This window comes from Etheostoma spectabile, chromosome 12 (genome assembly GCF_008692095.1).
Source record: "Etheostoma spectabile isolate EspeVRDwgs_2016 chromosome 12, UIUC_Espe_1.0, whole genome shotgun sequence".
Classification (NCBI taxonomy): Eukaryota; Metazoa; Chordata; class Actinopteri; order Perciformes; family Percidae; genus Etheostoma; species Etheostoma spectabile.
The window spans coordinates 2036558-2055099 of record NC_045744.1 but is presented as its reverse complement, the minus strand read 5'-3'; the positions used below and the strand labels follow the sequence as shown (position 1 = coordinate 2055099).

The following is an 18542-nucleotide window of genomic DNA, read 5'->3' as shown; positions in this document are numbered from 1 at the left end:
GGTCTCATACATCTGTCTCTTCTTTGTGCGTTCTCTCTAGGGTGCTAAAGCATGTTTCCTGAGAGACATCCCCTTCTCTGCCATCTATTTCCCTGCGTATGCCCACCTCAAGACCCAGTTTGCTGATGACCAAGGCAGGCTGGGAGCTCTGCAGCTGCTGACTGCTGGAGCGATTGCAGGTAACCTCAGTTTATGACCTAGAGCAGCAGACCCAGACCTGTACCTGCAATGCATTTTATGAAACACTGCATGGAAGAGAGGGCGCAGAATCAATAAATACTAATTAGCAAGCTATTGGTTGTTATTAATTATGACTGACTATTTACTTCCCCTCAAGTCATGGAGACCGCATTTTACACAGGTATGAATCTAACTTGCTGTTAACTCCGTTTCCAAGGTATCCCTGCGGCCTCCCTCGTGACGCCCGCCGACGTCATCAAGACGCGTTTGCAAGTTGCAGCGAGGGCGGGACAGACCACCTACTCAGGAGTCATCGACTGCTTCAGGAAGATTATGAGAGAGGAGGGGTTCAGGGCTTTGTGGAAGGGAGCTGGAGGTGTGTGTTTGTGTTCTCCTGCATGCATAGATGCAGTGTTTGTCCGAGATGGGCTTTGCATTTACACCATATTAAATTATGTCTGTCTTCTGCAGCTCGTATGTGCCGGTCTTCTCCTCAGTTTGGTGTGACTCTGGTGACCTATGAGCTCTTACAGCGGTGGTTCTACATTGACTTTGGAGGACAGTAAGTCGATTTTTCTCTTTTTGTTAAAAGGAGGATGAGCAGGGAAGTCACTTTTGTAGCTTTTTGTCTTTATCAACTTATTTACAGACAGCTGTGAAGTAGAGGCGGGAGGTTGGGGAAGCACATGTGAATATAAGGGTTCATGGCCAGTATGGGAATACAGAACATATGGCTTTGGAGGCAGGAAATCCAACTCTTCAACTGCCAATTGGTGCTAATATCTTTTTGGAAAATATTGTGACTTGGTAGACCAACACAGCAGCAGTGGCTTGACATGCAACTTTACAGGTTGACATCAGGCTACACTACTGGCCTGTTTTCCATCATGACTCTTTAGAAAAGTATTTTATATTTACTTCAATTAAAATGAAAAAGACTTATGTCATAACACACATGTATATAAATGTAAGTAGGTTTGTGTAATGATCACTCCGGTCTGCCTCTCTCCTTTTTGCAGTCGTCCGTCAGGCTCCGAGCCCACACCCAAGTCTCGTATCTCGGAGCTTCCTCCCATCAACGCCGACCACGTCGGAGGCTACCGCCTGGCCGCAGCCACCTTTGCCGGGGTGGAGAACAAATTTGGCCTCCACCTTCCCAAATTCAAGTCCTCCGGCGTGGTCTCCATACATCACCCAGAGCCAGTCGCTTCGACGCCTGCTCAGGCCCCATAGAGGTCTGAATCTCCATATCACTTTGCCATCCCTCTCCTCCTCCCAGGAGCCAGGCACTTATAGATACACAGACAAAATACACATTTTTAAACACACTCCACACATAGGGGCCATTCATTTAGGAACAAACACCAGAGTAACTGTGTGCTCCACTGGCCCCCAGCCAGAGGTGGAGGTGGAGGTGGATGGTTAGGCTGCAGCTGTGGATGGAAGCGAGCAGACAGCAGCGGGACTGGACCGCTGACTGTGTTGTATCTTCAGTGGCTGAACGCTCCTGGCATCTCCATCTTTTGTGTTTCACTCCAGCATTCGACTAAAAATGAAGCCTCCGGCGCTCCTTTTCTCTCTCATGAGTAGCTGATTTGATTTTTATTATGTTTTTCTGTCTGATTCTCAGTGCAAGTAGGACTTCTCTTATTGGACGGTGGGCATAGGATATATTAGATTGGTCAGCATGGTGCGTGGGGCTTCACTCTCGATTGGTCCTCCCACTGGAGGCTACACACTGTACATATTGTATAACTGTACTGAGACAGCACATTGACAGGAAGGGAAATGTTACAAGGCAGAGCTCTGTACAGTTACTGTAATGTTATGGCAACGCGGTTGTGGTCTCTGAGAATCACTCTTACTGATGTACAGAACTTTTCAATTGTGTTTTCTTGATAAAACAAGAATCATGAGATGAGAAATTAGATATTAATAAATTAAATGTATCTCAATTCAGTCATTGTATTTTATTGAAATAAATCATCCATATGGTTTTAATTTTACCAATATGTCTGAGTTTTATTCCAATGGAAAAGTGCAACCATTAGCTATCAGTAACAGGAAAGAATACAGTACAATTAGTCTATGCAGAATACTGAACTTGTTCATATGTTATATCAAATATGGTTGCTACAGTGCTTTTTTTTTTTAGCTCATTTTAAACATTAAAGAGAAAGCGTTTGAAGCTGAAATTCATACCAGCCTGCTGAGGTTAGACTGCTGCATCCTGGAAGGAATTAAATATTGGATGGAAAAGGTAAAATAATGAAAGTCAATTCATGTACTGTGGTAAAAATGAGTTTCCAACCTCAGCTTTACACCGCCATTGAAACCTTAATAAAAATTAATTTAGATCCCCATAAAGAGGACACGTCAGGAAACTGTTTCTACTTCTCATTGTAGAGTATCAAAAAAAATCCCCTTTGGTACAGAAATCACTACTAAACTGTACTAGTGTCAATATATTCCAGGCAAGTATAGTAACCGATTTTGCCTGGTAAAAAGCTTGTAGTGCTAATCTTAGGAATGTACAACTCAAGCTTTTAGTACAAAGCAGCATTTGTTTTTAAACAATACACAAAATAAATAAATGCAACCACCAGAATAAATATTAAATATTGTAGTGGTTGAAATGTAAGAATGTCACACTTCTGCACAGGCCCCGAGTGTGCACGTATGAGCACGTCAGCTGTTTTTTTTGTCATCAAATGCAAGTGCAGCTGAGGACAAAAGAGGATCTGATAGTGATATGTCAGCTTTCCTTTTTCTCGTCAGCCATGTGCAAAAGCGTGTCTGGAAAATGTTAAAGCACATTAAAAAAACACTCATGGTAATAAAAAAGGTGCAAGTACAAAGGATTGCATATTTAAAAAAGGGCTGAGTTGGTTGGAGGCCTCAGGAGAAGAGCAGTTTCTAGAGCCCGGAGGATGTTACCGAAGCTAGAAGTCACATCTACGCTGAAAACCACCTCGCTGTTTTCCTCCATCAGTTACACTGTCAACCACTTCACTGTGGTTTCTGTACTACTGCTGCTACACGTGACATTCACTGTCCCAACAATTGTACTTTAAAACTCTGAAAAAAACATGAAAACACATCTAAAACTTGTCTAAAACTGTCTTTTTCTATCCATTCTAGCTCTGCAAATCTCCTCAGGCCAATTCATGTTGTCGTAGGTGGAAAAAGCTGGAAGCCAGAGAGAGGCAGTGTAGTGTAGTGTGCTATAGGTTGTGTAGAGTACTGGAGAGAAATGTATGAGGAGTTGCCAGTGTGAGGGTTTGTAACATCAGACGTTGGCCAGTTCCTCGGCTTCATCTCGGTTCTCGTTGATCTCAGCCAGCGTCCTGACGAAGCGCGTCCACTCGTCAGCCTTTGGCACGCAGATTTGCTGCAGAAAGACAAAGCGCACAATCAGCACGGTGACAACGAGTTAGAGAGACGGACCTCAAAAAGCATCAGAAGTTAACTGTAGTAGTGTAACCCCAGGGTTTCCCTTACCATTATAAGGCTTGGGGCACCACCTAAGCCAAATAAATGTAACCAAAATACTTTACTCACATCAAACAGTTGTAGTTGGTCCTCAGTGGATTTCTTCAGCAACTTTTGTCTTATTAAGTGTCCATTTGTATTATCTGCTCTAGCTTTTCCTCCATTTTAGACACATATGGTAATAATAATGGTCCAAAATGATGTGAAATGGCTTCTTTTTTTTTTTATTCAAAAACATGTTTTCTTGAGAGAGGACCCCTTAACCCCATGCCAAATAAGTGCACCTATGTCTTCCACAAACCAAGGGAAAACACTGCTAAGTAAATCCCATATGGAAATACCATTCAACAACAAAGCATCATAGTAACATGGGATGACGTCTCACCTCCCCTACGTCGTAGACCTGCACCTGTCCCTCTGAGTCTCCGGTGGCGATCTCTTTACCAGAGTGAGCCCATCTCACACGATTCAGTGCTGAAGCCCCTTCCACACACACACTCGCAGTGGGAACCTTAAAAAAAACACACACCCCAGCTTACAAAAAGGCAGATTCACGGATGGTCAGCAGTGTTACCACTCTTCTAAGACCACCACATGTTCATGTGGAATAATCATTAACATTTGGAATAATGTTAGGAATTTTAGCTGATAATGTTTAAATAATTATCTGTGCTTGAAGGACATTTAAAAAATATATATGCTTATTTGCTTTCTTGCCAAAAGTTGGATTAAGAAGTGGTATTGATCCAAAGAGCACCAAGTCATGGGACCTTTAAAGGGTTAAATGAAGGTCTTAGGTTTCAGTGCATTGTGCGTACTTCTGTGTCATTGTTGAGGTTCCACAGGTCCAGACGTCCAGCTAGGTCCACACAAGCAAACAGAGCAGGGTGTGTTGGAGACCACATGGCATCATACACGTAGTCACAACTGTCCTCAAACGAGTACAACGGACGGGTACTCTATATGGAGGAACAGGAAGAAGAACAGAGGGAATATAAGAAACGGGACTAATGGTGCTTCTTACAGCTTGGCAGCTTGTGAGTGTCTCACCTTAGTGCTCCAGAGTTTGACTGTCCAGTCAAAAGAGGACGAGATGAAGAGATGCGAGAAGTCAACGGGTCCTCCGGCACTGTGACAGCTCAGCCCGGTAACAGGGCCGTGGTGGCCCTCAAACACCTCCGTGATACCCGCTTTACTGTAACACACACACACACACACACACACACACACACACCAAAATAACTGTAAGGCGTAACATAACCCCCACTGTTCCTTTGTCACAAGCCTTTTTCTCTTACTTTTCTTTTTTGTAGGAGTCATTTTAAATGTATTGTGTTAATTGTTCAAAACTATATATATATATATATATATATATATATACACTCAATGGAAAACAACGCTTTCAAGCTGGAGAACGGAGTTCACTTTGCGGCGAAAACAAAATACTTTCCTCCAGGAATTGGTGTTCATTACTCGGGAATGTCTTAACTATCATTGCCGCATGACGCTCACTTTTTCTGGCTAAACTCCACTACCATGGCTACTGAAAGGACCGTCCTCTGGCGGTGTTTGTAGCCGGCTCCCAGTCACCTATTGGCGGCTAAAAGCCGGCGTCCCCGGAGCTCTTTAGCGGCTAAATACAACCAGCAACTGCTCCTCGGAATTTATCGTTCTATGGCACTATAGACTGTCCACCTTACAGTGATTTACTTAGTGTAAAATACTTCTATTTTAGGTATATAATGGTCTATTAGTGAAAAAGATGATCACTTTAGGGGCAAATAGCACCCTGCAAATATCTATAAAAAGTGTATAATGTACGATACTATGATGTACATGAAAAGACTTAAAAAGTTCAATAACAAATCAATAAAAACAATAACTGTGAGGAGTTCTACTAATTCATTTCTTTGCTATTTTGTAAACCAAACAAGTCAGTGTGTGCCAATGAGGACAGAGGACAAAGACCACTCACCTGCCGTGGCGACAGGCTGTGTAGACCGAGCCGTCCTCGCTCCCCACCACAAAGTTGTTCACGTCGCCCAGAGGGAAGGCCATGGAGGTGACGGCCACCGCTTTGCTCTGTTTGAACACCAGCTCCAGACTGTCCTGCAGGGACAATCAACACGCAGACTCAGACTCTGCCGTCTCATATTTAGGACAGCGTGTCTGCACGTCATCCATTCTAGTTCAACGGACCTGTGGCTGGGAGAGCATGTCCAGGCTCCAGGAGCACATTTTGCCGTCGGTGGAAATGCTGATCAGGTTGTTAGCATTTTGGGTTCCGACCACGTTGACGCAGTAGACTGGGTGCTGAACACAGCAGAGCGGTTAGAGGAGTTAGACAACATACATTTACCAGGAAAGGTCAGCCAGATGCAAAGATCACCAAAATTACACATATTAACATTACAACATAGACATTATGGTTGGGTGCAGTTTCCTTTTGGGGACGTCATTTGAAATTGGGAAAAATTATGAAGTTGGAAAAAAGGTTATAAATTGCAACATATCGCAGGATATAGCAATATGTTTAAAATCGCAATAATATCGTATTGTGGCATGACTATCGTGATGATATCGTATTGGGAGGCGTCTGGTGAGTCCCACCCCAGTTATGTAACTTTTATTCTTGTGTTTTATGTGTCCTAATGTTTCTATTTTGTTTTTAACTGTCTATTCATGTGTTTTATCGGTTTTTAATGCTTATAATTTTTAACTGTTTGTACTTGTGTTTTATCTGTTTAACTGATTTTGTGTAAAGCACTTTGAATTGCCCTGTTGCTGAAATGTGCTATACAAATAAAGCTGCCTTGCCTTGCCTTGCCCAGTGGACATAAAGGTGTGTGAGCTCCAGTGCCTTACTGTGTGTGCAGCTGCGGACAGGGGAGTTCTCTGGACAGGGGTGCGCTTGTTGCTCCTGTTGTCCCATAAGACAATCTGTCCGGAGTACGTCCCACCCACTACCAGGTTGGGGTGGAACTTTGCAAAGCCGGCTGACATCACCTCTGACTGGAAGAAGCAAATGATGCAATTTAAATATATCCACTTTTAGCTGTATTAATCTTAAAACAATATATCTTGTGATGTGAACTCTCTTTAAGATAATGTCTTTATGCCAGTGGTTTGTAGCACAATTGCATGGGAATTCTTTCCTTACCTGGCAGTGGAAGATGTACTCAGGTGTGGCCTTCTTGTACTTCAGGTTCCAGACCAGTGCCACTCCATCCGGCTCATGGGGGGCGTCCTCGTTGTTGTTATATGAAGCCACCAGCAGCTCTGGATACTGAGAGGAACATAGAAGCAGACAATAGAAGAAGCAGTGAAGCAACGAAAGAATCATATAAAGTTAAATGTATGCTTATGCATTAAATCGAGGCTGTAGGTACGTGGAGATAAGGACCCTATGCTGGACCCTACTCTGTACCCTGACGTGCACCTCTCAAAAACACGTCACGGCGACGCAGACCACAACAACTGTGGTTGGTCCGCTTGGCCGTGGCTTGGTAGCGTTGCATTTCCCTCTACTCATAAGGATCGTAAGGTCACTTACGTGGGCTACGGTGAAAGCTGTGTGGAACCTCTGGTAGATCTGCTTTATCATATGCACAAATATCTTGAGTCAAATGTTTTGTTTTGGGGAGAAAATTGAGTGTAAAAAGCCGTAGAGAAGCCAAGGCAGAATACCGTAACATCAGTTATGGCTCTTCAAGGTCAAGTTTGATTTTAATATTTTTATGTAGATAAATAGCTTAATAAAAAAACAAAGTATTGCCAAATTTTCAATATCCTGCCTACAACTCATTTGGCTGGACAACAAAATAAGATATTTTTCTCCGGCGAGTTAGGGTCTTTTGGCTTTTGGCTTTGAAGCATACATCCCGCAAAGAGCCACAAATGAATCAACAGATGGCTTCCAGACAGTCCGTTTTCACTGAACCCCTACCGAGGGTGCGGTTTTGGGTGTTGTAATAGGATGAATTTCTCTGTGAGGATCAGTAACAAACAGAAACCCACCTGAGGTGACCAGTCCAGACAGGTGACCACTCTGTTTTTAGTCCAGCGCTCATCTGCAAACTGTCTGTTGAGAACCAGCTTTGCACCTGCCTGCAAATCCCTGTGAGGGACCAAAACAGAAGACAGATCGATTAGCAACCCTGCCTAACCATCTATGTGTTATTTAACTTTGACCTCCCTTTTAACAATTTGTTCTTTCATGTGCCCCACCCCTCCTTATCCTCTAGATCTCTGCCGCTGTAGTCGAAGCAGACGTCCACATGCTCAGCCAGAGCTCTCTCCACAATTCTGCTGCCTCGCTCGAAAAACGACAGGAATTCCTCAGAGTGCAGGACCTGCAGCTTCTCTTCTTCTGTCAGCTCTTTGGGAGTGTCTGTACACAGAGAATTCAATATGGAGATACAGAAAAGAAATGATCTTGGTTACTGGTAACATTGTGCTGGATAGACAGAAATATGCAAAAAACAATTCGTACTGGTAAATTGAGACTATTATTTCCCATGAATCTCTTACAGGACAGTGGTTCCTGGGATCTGGGGCATTACCAGCCGGCTCACAGAGAGATTACATGTTACACACTTCTGTCCTCACCCTCCTCCTGCTCTCCGCCGTGTTCATCTTTCTCATCCTGCGTGTCCTCTGCTGTTGGGGGAGCAGTTGTATCCTCATCCTCCTCCTCATCTTGAAGACACACACACACACACACACACCTTACTTTATTATTCCATTTATAATCAGCCAAGGTAAAAGATTTGGAAAAAAACTATTCATGTTTGTTTGTGTACCTGCTTTTTGATCGGTGTGTGTCAGTGCCTCAGTGGTAGGTGTCTGTGTTTCTTTGGAGTAGGACACCATTTCCTTTGGGACAAAGTCCACCTGGGTCACTTTGGACATTCCCAGCCTCACTGCTCCACGTCTACACACACACACACACAATGGTAGAAATAAGCACACACTTACAAAGGTTTGCAATACAAAGCAGAACAGCACATTTACACATTTACATGTAGAGACATAAATAATGATATACAGACACAATATTAACACATTTAGACAACTCTAAGATGAAACCACACAAACTGAATAAAGTTGGCAGACAAGCTAAAGGAGAGAGGAGGAGCAGTACCCCATCAGCTCAGAGTCGGAGTGGAGTTGCAGAGTAGAGGGGTCAGGATCCCAATGCAATGTCCTAATACAGCCAAACCACCAGATGGTGTTAGTTAGAGAAAGACAGGACAGACAGAAAGAAAGAAAAAGGAAAAGAGAAACCAAACACAAAAGACAGGCAAAAGCCAATCAAGAGATGGGACAGAGAGAGAAGAACGGAGTGCGTGTTAGTTGAGAAACGTCAGCGTGCCGGTAAAAAGGCAAAAGAGGAGACAGGTCAGAATTCATCAAGTATATTTACCATGGTAACAGACACACTGGGCATGCAGGTACAAACCACAATTACATTAATAAATGACCTAAAACAAACAACTATCATCTCCGGACGCACACACGCACGCACGCACACACAAACACACACACACCTTGGTCCTGCGTTTCCGTCCCCAGAATCTTGGCTTCCTGCATCGCTGCCCACTGATTTGTTGGAGGGAGACATGGGGGCGGGGACTAGGTAGTGAAACAGACACGTATCTTCTGTTACTACCCTCAGGGGCTGAGCTGTAAGTGCATGTTTGTAGGTGTGTGAGTCAACAGGTGAGTGAGTGAGTGAGTGAGTGAGTGAATGAGTGAGTGAGTAAGTGAGGGAGGGGGGGAGGGAGGGAGGGATGGAGGGAGGGAATGAAGGAAGGAGGGAGGGAGGGAGTGTGTGAATGAGTTTGCATGCAGTAAGGAGGACAAAACAACAGACAAAGGGGAGAGAAGAGAGAATGAAAATAAATGGCAGGCAGGTTTTAGGTGGCATGCACAAACAACAGTTAACAACATGTAACATGTTGAGATATTGTGAGATATTGTGAGAGGTGGGCAGAAGCGGCAGTGACAGGCGCCAACTAGTCCAACGAGTTAGAGGAGCCTTTTATAAACACTGCAAATCCCATCAAGCAAACAACCAGAAAATTAGGGGAGATAAGTGAGGGTGACAGCTACAAAAAGAAGCATGCAGGCATTGTGTGTTTACCGTGGGCTATGTCAGGGGTTATGCCGACACTCTGCAGCAGCGCCTCTGCCTCCCTCCTCTTCCTCTCTAGGTCAGAGTCTTCATGACCAGCTGAGGACCCCGCCTCAGCGCCACGCTTCGAGTCTCCCTACGGAGTACAGAACAAGCTCAAGACAGAGCAGCAGCCCAGCAGGTTCTTTGGTGATGAATGAAATTAAGTTATTGCTTCCATCGCTTACATCCTTCTTTTTCTTCTCCTCTTCTTTTCTCTTCTTCTCCTCTCGAATTTGGGCGATCCGCTGCTTCTTCCTCTCCAGTTCAGCCTTCAGCTCACTCTTGTCCGACATACTGATGGAGGAAGAGAAGACGTAACAGGACAGAAGAGACTCTTCAAGAAATGCTTCACTCCTGGCTTCTTCTTTTTTTTAAATTTATTTAATAACAGTTCACTTCACTTATAATAAACCCAGACCAGAAACCTCAATAAATATCTTAATGTAAATACAAGGCTTCCAGGGCGTTTGTAACAACTGACAAATATTTTCATTACTTTAATCTGACAATTCTTTTCCCATTGATTAATTGTTTAATCCAGGGATCTCCAACGGGGGGTCCTCAGAGTCAGTGCAGGGGGGCCTCCACATTATTGTTAATTTTGGAAAGTTTTTTCAAAAACTAAAAAGTCTTAAAATGCATCCAAAATATTATTTGCAAATATAAATCCCCACTGCTTACTGGCCTATAGGTAAGTTTGAGTAGTTACTAAGGCCATCCACAGATACACTCTTAAGGATTCACTGTATGTTTTATCATTAAAAGATGATTTATAAAATCCAACAATTATGAGGCTATTTTAATAGTTTAGTATTCTATGCAAAAAAAAGTATGTATAAAGATATTAGACCAACCTACTCTTTATTGTTGGCCCAGTTTAATAGGCAACTTTATTTTGTACAATATACGTAGTAGGGGTCCCTGTTCTGGGTCTCTTTCAGTTAAAGGGTCATTGGCTTAAAAATCTTCAAGACCCCTGGTGTAGTCTATAAAAGGTCTGATAATGGTGAAAAAATGACAATTTCTTACTACCCAAAAACAGATTGGTCACATACATAACTTAATATTAAGAAGGACAAGAATAAGCTGCAAAAACACTTATCAGCGCTGCAATATCCAGATTCTAATGTTTGGACCAGATGTTTTGCAGTATTCCACCGTAGCCCTGGGCCTATCATACTGGGACCATGTGAACACCAGCCAGCTGTTGATAACAATGTTCTCTTTATATGATTTCTCCATAATGCCACGCCTAACGGCCAAAGATTATTCAAAAAAAGATATACTAACTAAATGTAAGCTATTAGGCTGGGTCATTTTATTATGAATCCTTCAGTTGTATTCACAAATAAATATTCTCAGTTTTTTAGACTCTTACTCCTATAAGTTAAAAAATATTTAAAGTCAGAGCAAGCAGCGCTTTAAATGATAGTGTAGTCATGTCAACACAAACACACACACACACACACACACACACAAGCTACATTCTTTAAATTACTGTGAAAGCTTTCTTCCATTTGTGAAATGCAACAAAAAGGGAGCTGGTTTTGCATCAAGATCACATTAGGACACATTATAGTAGAGAGGCTAAAGACTATTCTAGACACCGTTTCAGATTTGTGAACCCATTATTGTGATCTTGATGGGGGGGGGGGAGCAATCACATCACATCTCCCTTTTTGCATTTTCACAAACAGAATAGCTAAAGCTTTTACAAATCTCACAGTGGGTTTCAGGCAGCTTAAAAGCTATGGCTAGCTACCTAAATAGTGTTAAGAAGCTTTTACAAAAGTTAAAAGGTTAAAAAAAAATAGAGGGCCAATTGCTCCTTAATGTTTCCCTTAACTTTCCTCTTAACCTTGACTGTCCAATAGGGAAGCTAACTTCAGTGTTGTTACAAACTGGTCGTAATTATGTGCTAAGGCTAATCCTGTTAGCTATGTTGTACTGGTGTTCAGAACAGATGGACAACCGAGACAGATAAAAATAAACTCAAACTAGCTATTCTTCGTCATAACTCGCTTATTTAGTGAACGCTTCACGTTATAAAGGCTTTGGGTCAATTATCTGTCAAACATTTGTTTGCATATTCGAGCTAATTAACGGCTACACTGTCAGTGTCAGCACCGAGAGCTAACGTTACCGTCGCTGCGTTAGCATGCTAACGGTAATCTCCATGGCACCCGGCGGGCCTACTGTCACAATAAGCGACTAACGGTAGCGTCGCAAACCGACGCCCGAGCCTTTCGGCTTTATTGTCCGTTTACTGGCACGTCCAAAAGCAACACAGTTATTGAGGCATTGTAAAATACCTGATATCAGATGTTAGGTTTCGGTAGACAGATTAGGATATAATCCGGTTTTGTATGGGTTAGGTCTGAAGAGAAGGGATGATGGTGGAGATTGATGATGCTGGAAGAAGTGAAGTAAGCATAGACAGTTAAAGAAAGAGTGAAGAAGAGAGGCAGTAGTCTCCTCCACCGCGAAGAAGAACAACCGTCGGAGTAGAGTCCCCCTACTGGCAGGAGGGGTTAGCTTCACTCTCCTGGAGAATTTCTCTATACTCAGCGTTGTGTTTATCTGTAATAAAACCGTCATGAAAAAAGTATTTAAATCCTTTATTTAAGTCAAATTGATTATTCTACCAAAATAAGCCATTACACATAAAGTCCGGCATTAAAAGTTGAAAGTAAAAGTAGGCTTATGGGAGGCAGTGGCTCAGTCTGTAGGGTGTTGGGTTGGGAACCGGACGGTTGCTGGTTCAGCTCCACATGTGTGTTAAAGTATGAGCATGGCACCAAACCCCCAACTGCTTGAAGTGCCTTTGCATGGTCATCCCCCCCACACTCTGACATCTCTCCATTTAGTGCATGTATAGGTACAGAGCAAGTGTGTGTGATTCAGGCCTGTGTGTAACAATCATAACAACATCCCCTTGTGGGACTAATAAAGGATACATTATTATTTATAGAAAAATATAGAAGAGAGTCTTGATTATAGGGAATGTCCAATTCCAGAGTGTTGAATGATGATACTGCTGGACAATTATTACGGATGGGTTAACATGTAAGCAGCCTTTTAATGTTGTAGCTTCCTGTAATTGAAAGTCGTGTTTGGTCGTTTCAATTATGTCTTCCGATTTTATCATAGTGTATTTCATGAAAAATCTTAATCTTCAAAGCACGTATATGGTGGCCCAATGGTTAGAACTGTGGCCTCAGAGCAAGAAGGTTCTGGTTTCCAGGTGGTTCCGGCCCTTGATCTGGCTGCTGTCAGTGTAAATGGCAGCCCACTGGCTGTGGGCTTCCTGCTGCCTAACCCATCCCCTAAACCCATCCCCTTGAGGGATGGAAAGCAGGGAATGAGTTTTGCTAAAGTACCTTAACTATAACTGTCAATTATGTGGGGCAAAACAATCAAACGCAGGGAATAAAGTCCATTTTGTTTTCAAACACATGCCAATATTAACACACTAAATGAAATATAAATTCACACATATTTATTGCAAGTAGTCAATCAATTTTGTTCTTTTTTATATTGATTTTATTCAATACAAAGGTTTTTGTGCAAATCTTATGAACACCCATGAAAAAATGAGTCAAAGTGTGGTTTCTCATGCATACTGTAAAAGCATTGTCTACATGTCTATCCTGTACAACATTGGATCATTTTTCATTTGATTTGAGTTTTTAATGTGGATTTGTTCACAGTCACGTCTTGGTTTGGTGGTTTATGTTGTGGTCTTATGCTGCATAGAAGGTTATCATTTGTTTTTACTCTGGTTCGGGAGCTGGATTGGCATAACGAAAGGGGTCATACAGGTCACGTGTGAAATCATAAGGGTCAATGTAAGGGGTCTTCTGGGTGGCTGGAGCTTCAGGGACACTTTCTTTGGCTTTTGCTACTTCCTCTTTCTCCACTTTCTCTTCAGTGGGGGCCTGAGGCGCGGCAGTTTCCTGGACGGGGCGGGGAGGGTGGTCAATGAGGCAGTCAGGGTCCCAGTATGGGTCACAGTCGTACTCCATAGCTTTAACAGTGATAGCAGGAGGGGGGACTGGGACGGACTTTTTGGGAGCAGGAGGAGCCGGGGGTAGTTGGGGAGGAGCAGCAGCTTTTATCTTCTCCCCTGTTTTGGGCCTGCAGGCGGGGTTGACTCGTGGGTCACACAGTATCGGAACCGCCCCTGTTGGCAGGTAGACGATCTGAGGTTTGCACAGTGGATCTTTGGGATTACACAGATAGACTCTCTGAGCTTTCTCCAGAGGGTCTGGTGTAGGAGCAGGGGTGGTGGGAGGGGGAGGAGGCTGAGTGGTAGTAGATGGTGCTGCGGTGGTAGTCAGTACACCCATGACACTTTGGTAACTGGAGGCATCTGGGCCATAGGTCAACTCCAAGTGACGCATCTGCTGATACAACATCCTGATCCTGTCGATCTCGTAGAGCTGATAAAACACAAACACATGTCATAGAAAAGTTGTTTTCGCTGAATAATCCAAGAAGAGTCCCACACGTTAGAATCAACCTCCACTTACCCCTTCAATATGCCCAATGCTGTTGTAGAATCGGTAGTAGGACTGGAAATCAGGAGTGCCTCTGTACCACTTTGGGTCAATGTTCCTCTTAGGTCGAGAATTGGTCAAGAAATTATGGGCCTGAGCAAAGCCGATGTTAACCGGATTTCCTGTGGAAGAACACAGAATAAGTCATTTTTATTTTACTCATCTATTATTTAGACATAACCCAGGTAACATTGAGAGACTAGAGCTGTTCTTCCAGGGAGTCCTGGTCAAAAATTACAAGTGAAGGACAATTTTTTATTTTTAAGATTAGCAGGATTAGCCTCACAGAACTGTACGTACCAGTTATATTGATTATTGAAACGTTAACAGGATAACTATTATTTGTGTGAAGAAAGTTAGTGCCAGCTATAATAGTCTTAAAAGTTTTTCCAGAAACATCTACAATTAATGTACTACTTTTACGTCTGGATGTACATTCACTCATGCATTAAGGACAGTTTTTAGCTCTTAAATCATAACTTAAATATAAAAATACACTTGTAACATAATGTGATTACATAATGTGATGTGATACAAGAAGGTGGCAGATTAAATACCTCCAGGATTCTTTACTTTCATCAGAGATGTTGCTTCTAGCAAACCTGGAGGGAGGCAGAGATCCTATTAGACACCCCAACAACGCAACACTTCACTCTGCAAAGCATTACACGACAACTAAAAGAGACAACCTGTGACTACAATTGTCATTTTAACTTTTTATTGCTATGGTTCTGCCATAGGTCAGATGAAATAAGAATTTCCCTAATTTTACTCAGACAAACCTGGCATTAGCAGCACGTAGCAGAGTGCCCTCAACAGGGACACCTGGGAAATCATCCTCCACATCTGCAACTGCAATGTCACACAAAACCTTAATTATTTTTGTAGTCTGCCTTACATCGCTGCTGTTATTCATAACAGCCTATATGCAGTTGAATGCATGTTGAAAACACGAAAAAGGTTCAAAATAAACAAATATGCAGGGACACTCAGCAAAGCAGAAACTACCTGAATAGAAACAAATCACCTGCCAATAAGATTAAATTTCCTGTGAAGTTGCTACTAGACCTAAAATTCTTCTTCTTCATGGACATTTTCTACACAACATAAGCAATGCAAAGCAAGGGTTGCCTTATTTGTACAGTTCAACTTTTAAACTTGAGTGCAAAAGAAACCTGCTTACCTTTTGTTGCATCTCACCCAGTCCTGTTCTAATCTGCTGCACAGCATAACTGTTCATAAATACTGCTGTTAATACTGGGGCCTTTCCATTGGCCACTGAGCTGCACGCAGGCTTGACTCCACCCCTCATGCATTTTCTGTCGAGACGTGGACGAGCTCATTAGCACAATGAGTATGAACAAGCAGTAAAAGACCAACTTCAAACAAAATGGGACTTGTAAAGCCACGAGGAACAGTCCTGTGACAGCAGGTCACCTTCTGGGTGCACATGCAGTCCAGTTTCTTCTCTCTTTCCATGGGGTCCTAGTCCTGGAAGAAGCCATCAGGGGAGGTAGCATGCAATTAAAAAACACTATGTATCTCTAAATCTACAGCTGCCAAACAAACAACATGTTCTGAATTTCTCTTGAATTTGTGGACCAAATATGCAAAGATGGTGACATGAACTGTAGCCCAATTCTTGAGAGAACATGCCTGCAAGGTAAAAATGAACCCTCTGTCCCAAAACAGCTGGATATGTCCTTTTAACTTTGATCTGGGGCAGTCAGATAATAGAGGGTGAGCCAAGTCAACTGCTGTTTAAATCCCCTAGAAATATGCAGGAATCATGGGCCAGCTTGTCCAAACACCAGGTCACTGTAACACAGCCCTGGAGAATTGGTGTTTAGAGCAGGGATCTTCAACAGGGGGTCTGGGACCCCTAGGGGGTCCTCAGAGTCAATGCAGGGGGGCCTCCAAATTATTGATTTAAAAGATTTTATTTATGTTTTTATATTTTATATTATTAACAAATATAAATCCCTACTGCCTGCTGGCCTATAGGTAAGGTAGTCACCAAGGGTTCACTGTTCCTCATGTATGTTTAACATCAAAACTTAATTTAAAAAAAGATTGCCAACAAAAAGTATGCAACTTTGTCTAATACAATATACACATGTAGTAAGGGGTCTGTGCTCCGTCTTTCTTAGAGACTTCAAAACGCCTTTTTGTTTTGTTTTACATACATTTGTAAATGCCAAGATATTAAAAATACACACACATTACACAAATACATTTATAAATTGCATTATTATTATTATTATTATACCAAAAACTATTTTCCCTTGTATTGTATCTTTATAAATAAATAAAAAGGATACCAGTGTGATCCAGAATATACTGTTTGGGTCCATGTTAAACAAATAACACATTTCAAGTGTGAACTTGGATTATTGATGGTAGTAATTGATGATATATGATGTAATCCATTAGAGACAGTTGCTTTGAGTGTGACCAGAACAGTGTTCTGTCAGAATAGAAAGCCAAATACCTAGCCCAGCTCAGCCACGTCCTACATCTTAGCCCACTGATTTTATGTCCAAAAGTCATCTTTTGACTTTCTTCATTTTCATTTTTGCCCACCTGCTCACTGTGTGGAATTTCAACACTCAAGGAAATTCTCTCCGTCAAACCAGCAGGTAAAGCTGCGATCAAAGAGTGCAAGAAGGAGCCGGGGAGTCTATGGGGGCTCTGCCAGGTGGCTAATGGTGAACATCGTACTGTAATTGCTCTGTGCAAATGACAAAAATGGAAGGGTAGGGCACCTGTTACTTTAAAATGATATACATTTATTTTCCCTGTCCACTGAGACACACAGCCGCCTCACAAATAAATCAACTAGTTTTACAGAGGGTGTAAGCAGGGTGAAAAACAACATATAATGCACTCAAGAATCTGACATTATCTGTTATTATTTTTTGCAGGCTTGTCAGAGTGGCACTTGTTTACAACTTCTATATATTGGCAATATTAATCAACAAATTGAGCCAGTAGTTTAGTACTTGTTACCAATGGATAACGTTATTCTGGATAAGCCTCGTGGCAGTTTGACAGTAAATGGAAGAGATAAACTCCTTAAAGAATGAGATATTATGCTGCAATATTTAAAAAAAAACGACAAAACAGCACATGTTACAAAAGGTTTATGGTGTTGAATGAGATTCTAAACATATCGCCATTGTTTTGAGATGGAAAATTTAAATGTGTCACTAGGATCTAGGCTATTAATTACACTATATTAAAACACACCTTTTAAGAGACGATTACCTGCGACCCCGAATCATTCTCCTTGGTGGCTTTAAACACTTCTTAGTCAGGCAGTGAACCACCTTATCGCTCTGTTTATCGCTCTATTATTTTACTTTTAAATCAAAGCAATAATGAAGAATATCTCACAGAATATCTGCATTACTGCAACGTACAGCAGCTTTTGTTGCACAACTTTAACACCACCTTCAGGGTATCAATTATCATAATTTGTGGCCCTCTGGTCTTCAAGTGAAATTACACCTTGTCCTGGAGCTCTCTGCAGGACACGAGAGGATCAGCTATGGAGTAATGTTTTGAGCTCTACACCAGGGGTGTCAAACTCAACTTCCCTAAGGGCCACACTAGGAAATGACAATCATATCAAGGGCCAGACAGAATTTATTGCTTTTGTCATGGGAAAAGTCAAACATCTTGGACTGTAATATTGCATGTTTCATATATATATATATATATATCTCACTCACAGTTTGGTCGAAAACAACTTAGGAAAAAATGTCAAAAATTGTGGGGGGAAAAACGAAAAGTGAGAAGTAGGTGGGCCAAAATGTAATGTGAACCTAAATGTATATAAGGGCCGGATGAAAATTAGCAAGGGGCCGGATTTGGCCCGCGGGCCTTGAGTTTGACACGTGTGCTCTACAGCATTTATTCCACCGCAATGCTAACATGTGCACTGGGTTGTACTTTGTTTTCCTGTTGAAAAATGATGTAGCATTGCAGATGTTCAGATGAAACGTCTCTCTTGCTTGCTGCAGAGTCAAATGGGCTGAAAAGAACCCAAACAGCAAATTTGGTCTGGGCCAGTGATGGCCCACATAGTCCACTTCTTTAACTTCTTAGCCCACACAAGAATGACGATCTGT

The 18542-nt window shown here is 42.2% G+C and overlaps 3 protein-coding genes across 8 annotated transcripts in view; 1 reads left to right on the top strand and 2 right to left on the bottom strand.

Annotated features, from left to right (window-relative positions):
• LOC116698839 (calcium-binding mitochondrial carrier protein Aralar1) overlaps nt 1–14605 on the top strand; it is a 24310-nt gene extending 9705 nt beyond the window's left edge. Inside the window, exons 15-19 of one of the 2 annotated variants that reach the window (XR_004334314.1) lie at nt 41–179; nt 398–556; nt 652–742; nt 1200–1988; nt 14595–14605. Coding sequence is in view for 1 of the 2 variants with exons in the window: in XM_032531045.1 (XP_032386936.1) it covers nt 41–179; nt 398–556; nt 652–742; nt 1200–1413 (603 nt within the window). In the remaining variant the exon portion in view is untranslated. Of the gene's footprint in view, nt 1–40; nt 180–397; nt 557–651; nt 743–1199; nt 2136–14594 lie in introns of those variants that run through there. The other variant, XM_032531045.1, reaches the window with a different exon arrangement.
• LOC116698841 (cytoplasmic dynein 1 intermediate chain 2) lies at nt 2323–12389 on the bottom strand. 4 transcript variants are annotated; one of them, XM_032531046.1, is made up of 17 exons: nt 12163–12389; nt 10036–10144; nt 9818–9944; nt 9222–9357; nt 8816–8878; nt 8475–8605; nt 8281–8370; nt 7900–8062; nt 7690–7789; nt 6833–6958; nt 6538–6684; nt 5872–5985; nt 5648–5781; nt 4723–4867; nt 4491–4631; nt 4058–4183; nt 2323–3571 (listed from the first exon to the last, which is right to left on the bottom strand). In XM_032531046.1, the coding sequence occupies exons 2-17, from the start codon at nt 10141–10143 to the stop codon at nt 3470–3472; spliced, it is 1953 nt and encodes a 650-aa protein (XP_032386937.1). In that variant the 5' UTR covers nt 10144; nt 12163–12389; the 3' UTR covers nt 2323–3469. The 4 variants fall into 4 exon arrangements, with proteins under 4 accessions (XP_032386937.1, XP_032386938.1, XP_032386939.1 ...); XM_032531047.1 differs by having other exon boundaries at nt 9222–9306; XM_032531048.1 differs by lacking the exon at nt 8816–8878.
• The window catches only part of LOC116698844 (extensin), a 6397-nt gene continuing 1240 nt past the window's right edge, over nt 13386–18542 (bottom strand). Inside the window, exons 2-6 of one of the 2 annotated variants that reach the window (XM_032531055.1) lie at nt 15593–15728; nt 15192–15261; nt 14967–15011; nt 14383–14531; nt 13386–14292 (exon numbers count right to left, since the gene is read on the bottom strand). In XM_032531055.1, coding sequence (XP_032386946.1) covers nt 13624–14292; nt 14383–14531; nt 14967–15011; nt 15192–15261; nt 15593–15721 — 1062 coding nt within the window. In that variant the 5' untranslated portion in view covers nt 15722–15728 and the 3' untranslated portion in view covers nt 13386–13623. Of the gene's footprint in view, nt 14293–14382; nt 14532–14966; nt 15012–15191; nt 15262–15592; nt 15896–18542 lie in introns of those variants that run through there. The other variant, XM_032531056.1, reaches the window with a different exon arrangement.